At 46.4% G+C, this 7237-nt stretch overlaps 1 protein-coding gene across 1 annotated transcript; it reads right to left on the bottom strand.

Moving 5' to 3' along the window:
• Positions 1-419: 419 nt before the first annotated feature.
• LOC131263340 (probable multidrug resistance-associated protein lethal(2)03659) lies at positions 420-7048 on the bottom strand. The gene is made up of 11 exons (XM_058265528.1): positions 6948-7048; positions 6459-6773; positions 5165-5393; positions 3475-5099; positions 3109-3409; positions 2886-3036; positions 2569-2799; positions 2155-2453; positions 1120-1404; positions 729-901; positions 420-654 (listed from the first exon to the last, which is right to left on the bottom strand). The coding sequence occupies exons 1-11, from the start codon at positions 7046-7048 to the stop codon at positions 420-422; spliced, it is 3945 nt and encodes a 1314-aa protein (XP_058121511.1).
• Positions 7049-7237: the final 189 nt, after the last annotated feature.

Below are 7237 nucleotides of genomic sequence, written 5' to 3' on the forward strand. Positions count from 1 at the left end.
TTAGCAAGTAAGTGGATCTTGCGTAATGATTTTGTAATTTGTAATTTAATTTTGTAATTTTTATTAAAATTCAATGGACCATATTTGGCCCCCTTGAAGCATTTAACAGTACAATACATAGCTTAATTCTTGTTATATCTAGCGGGTGACCAGTTGCCCCCCATGAATAGAATACAAAAACGCGGATCGCGACATGTCAGGTTCAAAACGATCACAGACCGCATTAAATTCGCGGCACATAACAAGAAACGGATCTGAGGATTCAAAACGGGTATGGCGAACCTCAACGTCAAGTAGCGTTCTAGCACGGAGTGTTCTCGCAGGGACGTATAAGCAGAGGCCCGAAAGACGTTCCGGCGCGTCAATTTATTAATTTTTAATTTATTAATCTTAAAGTAATAGCACTTAGAGGATTATAATCATTGCCCGTGGACAGTTATTGTACTGTGGCAGCCATTTTCTTCGAAAAGCTTTCGAAAGTAGCCGTCCGGAATGAGGCGAAGCCTCTCGGGGGTATCGAATTCTACCACTTGACCGGCATCCATTACGAGGACTCGATCGTAGTCCAGGATCGTTTGCAAACGGTGGGCGATCGTCAGGATGGTGCAATTACGACAATGCTCCCTGATCGTGAGCTGAAGAAGTTCGTCCGTTCTGAAAATATGAGTGGTCGAGTTGCCTATTAGCATCACATAACAAAACTCGCACACTGCATCGGTCACACTTACCTGGGATCGACACTGGCCGTGGCTTCGTCCATTATCAGAATATTGCTGTCCTTTAAGATGGCTCTCGCTAGGCACAGTAGTTGCCGCTGCCCGGCGCTGAAGTTAGTCCCGCCCTCGGCCATTTTTGTATTGAGACCACCAGCCAGGGCGCTCACGGTAGTTAGCAATTCAACCTGTTTCATCCGTGTCATATCGGTCAATTTAGTTCAGTGGTGTCGAAACAAAAGGGTCCACGCAAACAAAAGTACATCGAGAAATGAGATAAGGTACTATATTCATAAAACGCCCAAAAGGATTCAACGTTTGACCCACGAGAGGGTGTAAAAAAGACGGTTAAACACCTGAATCGGAGAAGAAAAGTGTGCGATTAAATATTCAACCCTTGACTTACCTGTTCGAGCGCTTTCCACAGCCGCTCATCCGGCAGCCGCTCGTACGGATCCAAATTGCTTCGCAAACTGCCCGAAAATATGACCGGATCCTGGGGAATTATCGAGATGCGGCTACGGCACTGACGCAGCGGCACCGAGCCGATATTGATTCTGTCAATCTCGATGATACCGCTCCGGTCGTCCGGTCGGTCTCCGTTCTCCGCCGTCGTTGGTGTGAGACGAAAGAGTGCCTGAATTATTGATGACTTGCCAGCGCCGGTTCGTCCCACGATGCCAACACGTTCCTACGCACGAACCCCGTTGAGCGTTTGACGATGTGCGGACACGAGCATCCAAGAAAGAAAGCAATATGAACAAGTGGTGGTGGTGGTTGTGGTGAGCTGGGATTTCTTTTATTTCCTTCATCTGCCACCGACCAACCACCTTCGAGGGGCTTCTCGGGCCACCCAAAGGCGACACGGAGCTTGGTGAAATGAGAATTGATGAGGATTTTATTTCAAACCATTCCAACCTGGACCAGCTATTTCCAGAAGTCCTCGAGCGGACTCAACGACCACTTCGGGCCGAGGGCACAAAATGGATCATCGAATTGGTATAACTTTCGTGCGGAAGAACCCTACCTTTGTGCAGGGTTCGTCAGTTATGGCTATAATTTAATCAAGCAAAGATAAACTGTGCCAATTGGCTTCGCCCAGCTTCACTCGCCGAATTTCGGAGGGTTTGGTGAATATGTGTTTTTTCAATTATAAATCAGCTGCGATGTGGCCGTACAGCGTGCCGGCGGTGAAACCACTCCCACGAATGGGTTTCTGTTTTAAACTATTCAGGCTAGTGTTGTGTTTTATGTCACCGCCGGAACGACGGACGTGCGAGAACGTTAGCAAACCGGTCCGGTGCGCATAAAGTAGTAAAACTATTTGCGGCCTTTGTCACTTGGTGCGGCACGACTCCGTTTTTGTTCAGCACCCAAACCCAAATTCGGACCCCAGAGTATGGCTGTCGGAAAATCGATTGCTTAGCCAGTGGTGACTTACCTTCGGTTTTATATCGAAACTCAAGCGCTTCAGTACCGGGGCCGCGGTTGGTGAATACCGGAGGTACACTTCACGGAAAGTTATACTGGGATTTTCAGGCCATGCATCACCGGGAGCGAGAGCCTTAGTAGAACCGGGCGCAAAGTTGGGCTCCGGTTCGAGCCGAGCGTACTCTAGCAAGCGCTCGACAGATGTCATCTGATTTTCCAGCTCGGCCGTCTGCCGAATGCCCCAGTTGCACATTCCGACCAGGTTGAGTACTTGCGTGATGGCCAGACCAACGTTTCCACTAACGATATCTAGAATGCGGAAGGACACAGAACCATAAGTGAGGCTGCTGCATTAACGCTTCGAACTGGAGTGTATCTGCTTTTAGCCACCCCATGGGACAGCTCCCGTCCGTCCCCTACCTACCGTTACCAATAACCAAAAAGCTCAGAACGACCGAGGCTATGTACAGCAGACAGATGACATCCAGCCAGAAAGCGAAACCACGCGTCGTTGCGCCAAACAGAAACGCCGCCGATGTATTGCCATCCTGAAGTCGATGAAACGCATCCTCCAGGTTGCACTCGGCACCGAAGGCGCGTATCGTAGCTAAACCTTCGACCGTTGCGTTTGTATGTGTAATAACCGGGCTGCGAGCTGCATAGTAATCGGAATGCGAATTTACACAAGGTACGATTAGCGTTTAACTCATGTACCCCCTTACCATGTCGGCGGCTACTTACTGATGGCTTCGACTCGCTTCACATTCCGTGCCGTCCGCAGAAAGACAAACCGTAACAGGTAGAACACGCAACCCATGATAGCGGTTGGCACCAGCAACCAGTAATTTGCTAGCGCAACAATTACAATGATACCGAACAACTCTAGGAAGAACTAGAGAGATTAGAGAAATCAGTAGCCAAAACAATAAGATTAAGCTGGATGTTTCCACAAGTCAATTCTTACATAGAGACTATCGATCATAACGATCGGTAGACTAGAATCGATCAGTCCTATATCCTTCGAAAAGCGATTCATAACCCTACCGGATGCGTTTACGTTGAAGAAGTACATGGCAGTTTCGGTGACGCCCTTGTAGAGCACCGAATGTATGTGAAGTGATGCTTTCAGACACATTTCGAAGAAAGCGAAGGAATTGACCGTCATAAAAACGGTGAGAATTATGGCACCAGCATAAACCAGCACGTGGTCATCTGTTGTCCATCGAGCGTCTTTAGTGTTGGCGTACGTTTCCTCCCAGTCTACCCTGGAAGTGATTAGGCGGAAATGAAGTACAAACGGACTCTCTTTGTTCTGCATTCAGCTACGTACCATATAAAAACGAAATAATCCGTTCCCGTCGTCGCCACTTGTGAGGCTGTCATCAACAGTGCGACGAATAAAACAAACGGTACACTTCTCACATATCTTAGGAAGTCTAAATAAACCTTGAATTTGATGGTGCCATCCTCCTGGCCTTCCTTCGAATCATTCTCTTCTGGCGGTTTTTTGAGTTGTTCTTCTTCCGCAGATAATTTGCCTCTTGAAGACTCTTCCGATTGAACATAATGTTGAAAAAATGTACCTTCAAAGTGATGGATCAGCTCCGCATAACTGCCCTGTGCCGCGATCTCGCCATCTTCCATCATCACGATGTGTTCCACGTTGCTGAGAAACTTTAGTTGGTGTGTCACCAGTATACACAGTTTACCAGCTAGGAAAGATCTTATGCCTTCCTCGAAAATTACTTTCGCGACGTGCGCATCGACGGCGGACAGTGGATCGTCCAGGAGATAAATGTCGGCCCGGCGATACAGTGACCGCGCAAGGCTGATTCTTGCCTTCTGTCCACCACTCAGACTGATACCACGTTCGCCTACGATGGTTTCATCGCCACCGGGCCACATCCGTATGTCTTGTTCGAGGGCGCAAACTTTCAACACTTGCCGGTAACGCTTTTCCTCGTAAGGCTCGATGAACAGCACGTTCTGTCGGATAGTGCCCTCAAACAGCCAGGGTTTCTGTGAACAGTAGCTGACGGTACCGTCGACAACTATTTTGCCCTGACTAGCCCGTTGCTCACCGATGATAAGGTTGAGCAGTGAAGTTTTGCCTGACCCAATAGATCCTACGATCCCTAGGGTACGGCGAGTGCTAACGTTCGCCGAAAATGAAATATCTTTTAGCGAAAAATTAGAATCTGCGAAACAGCTGTGAACATTAATGAATTCCACTGCTGGGGTAAATGCAAGTTCGTTAGCGGTGTTGTCCTGTGGGATCTTTTCTTCAGCACGTTTTCTTCGTACTTCAGAGATTTCACTCTGCAACAAAAAATCCTGTATTCGTTTGAGAGAAATCCAACCCTCGGCCGCTGATGTCACTGCGAGGGGCCAAAATTCCACCATCGAATGGTGGATCACACTGAAGAACGATATCAGCATATACACTCGCCGAGCCGTTAGTGCATTGTCGAAGTATACGTAAGAGACGAGAGTGAGAAATATGGACACCTTAGGCACGATGCGCAACGCGAACAGGGCCGATTTGATGAACGCACTGCCACGTAACGCTTGGATTTCTTTACGGCGCAATCGGTGCACGATCTGCTCGAACGGACGCTCCCAAACGTACATCTTGATGACCTGGATGCCACGAAGGATTTCATTGGTGAACCGCACCCGCTCGTCTGTGGCCAGGGCGGTTGCCAAGCGGAATCGGGCCGATCTTTTCCCCAGCCAAGCTTGGATCGGTATGAACAGGAGCAAAAAGCCTATCCCTATCAAACCAGCCCATCCTATTTCAAGGTAAACCAGCACGGCCACTATCACCAGCTCTACCGGACCCTTCCAGAGGTCGTGGAAGAATATCACCGCGTAATCAAATCGACTCACATCGTTTGCCATCAGATTGATGACCGTTCCCGATAGACCTTCGGTCGTGTTTGCTAAGCGAAGAACCTGGTGTAGAAGAAGGGTTTTAAATTAATTTTAACCGCGAAAAGGCCATGCTAGGATTTGCTTACCTTACGGTAAATGAGAGCACAACAACCGATGCGTATTTTCATTCCTACTTGGAGCAGAAACAGTTGATACGAATGGAATATCGCCAAAGGAGCAAATACTGTTGCAACGATGCCGATAGCAAATCCATAAGCTTCTCCGAGTGAAATTGCTGTCGGCCCAGAAGTTTCTCCGGATCTTTGTTGGTCAAAGTACAGGATCAGTTGACCGAGAAGAAAGGGTTGTCCTATCCTAAAAAAACGCTTTGTGTGCACTTATTTATTTAATTTTAAAATTTTAAACATGGAATTTAAATTTCTTGGAAAAATGTCTAATTTAAGAAATAGTTCAGCATTTACGAAGGAGATTTGAAATCACGTGCACTAACTTTTAATTATTTTTTTCCTGAAAAAAGGAGAACACCCACTTTTACGAATCGTAAAAGATACAACTTTAATATAACGTTCCAATGAATACACCAAGTTTTTAAATAAACTCTCAAAGAAAATGCTTTAATGATGATAAAATACTTGCTTCAAATATTCTCTCAATATGTACTGAGCATTAAAGATTAAACAAAACAAGAATTAAATCTGTTCACATTTTTTTGGTTAAACTATACAATTTAAAATACCGGCATGCTATAAAATTTAACCATCAAAAAATCATCAACCGACTTAGTTTTTACACTGAATTTGTGCTATCATTATACTTCAAAAACTTTATGTACGTTAAGAGAGACGAATATGTTTTGCATGAAAATAATGGTTCAATATCTCCAGAACTGGAAAAAAGTGCAAATAATTCCCCGCAATAATGATATACGAGAAAAAAATATTGCGTTCTACATGTAAACATGTTTACGACTATATTTACATCGTTTATAACTTTCGTCTATTGGTACGTTCGGGAAAACAAACTGTTTGGTCTGTTTTGCAAAATAGTTTTCATCCTCACTATTGATTGAAGTAAGGATATGAGATTTTTCCAAAGTATTCGACGCAGTCAAATTCGGCAGAAACAGGAGAAGCGAGAAAGGGCAGACGTAAGAACAAACCCGGAATTGATGACCAATATTTTTCCCTTAAATCAAATCATTTTGCCGTCATGATTTTCACTATCTATCGCAGCCGCCACCTGCTCGCTAAATATCTCGTTAGCAAACCAAAGCAGGTTGCCCATATTTATTGGACTGTGGAAGACTTCGTCCCGTCCTTTGTTCGCATTGGCGATGCCATAGCGGAAGGGGTGCGTTATGCGGAGGATAGAAAAACTACACATCTTGTCCCAGAGAAACACGCACACAATATTGCTCACCTGCAGGCCGTTTCGATAGAGCTGTATAAGAAACCGAATGTCAGCACTCCTGTTCCATAAATGCGTAGTACCGTCCTTAGGAGTCTCCACGGCGCCGGTAGTTTGTTTTGCTGTGGTTCGGTGCCGCCGGCCCCGCCGGAACCTTGCTTTCCTGGACCATCGATCGGTTGGTTTCGTGTGGCCGACGCCTCCCGTTGCCAGTGGCGGCCAAAAGTTGCACCGATCTGTGCACTACGGTGGCCGGGGAGGGTGTCATAAATGTCACCCGGTACTATTTGCCTTCGCAGGCCAGTTCGCAGCACGTCCAGGAGCCACCTTTCGGTTAAGTCAGGCGTGGGTAACAATCACGGGCCCCGATATAAAAGCACATTCCGAGACGGATCGGAAAAAGAAACAAAATGTGAAAGTTTGGGGCACCATTTGTTTTAGCTTAGGGGCTTTGTTCTTTTTAACTTTGCACGAAGAAAAACCCATTGAACACAAATTTACCAGAAAAAATATCGTGAAACTGAATTGGCACAGGAATATGGATGTTGCCGAGCACTTGGTGTCGTTCGGTCCGGTTCGTTGGATGTTTTAGAGCCTTCCATTGTTGCAAACAACGAACACCGTCGGGCAAGCAACCGATAGCCGCGCTGTCTTTTGTACGTCTGCCATCACCGGCAGACCCGGTTGCGACCTATCGTCGCCGGTGGCTACACAATACGTTCCTATCACATTTTGGAGACACTGTCTGCATGCGATAACACCAGCCGACGAGTCTTTCACCAGGTATATGA

The sequence above is a fragment of the Anopheles coustani genome, chromosome 3 (genome assembly GCF_943734705.1).
Source record: "Anopheles coustani chromosome 3, idAnoCousDA_361_x.2, whole genome shotgun sequence".
NCBI classification, from domain to species: domain Eukaryota; kingdom Metazoa; phylum Arthropoda; class Insecta; order Diptera; family Culicidae; genus Anopheles; species Anopheles coustani.

Excerpts from the sequence above, each read along its gene's own strand:
- LOC131263340 (XM_058265528.1), bottom strand. The coding sequence starts at position 7,048 with ATGGAAGGCTCTAAAACATCCAACGAACCGGACCGAACGACACCAAGT. Across the intron at positions 6,774-6,947 it reads GTTTCACGATATTTTTTCTG|GTGGCTCCTGGACGTGCTGC; the intron begins GTAAATTTGTGT and ends CTTAACCGAAAG. Across the intron at positions 1,405-2,154 it reads GTTTCGATATAAAACCGAAG|GAACGTGTTGGCATCGTGGG; the intron begins GTAAGTCACCAC and ends GTTCGTGCGTAG.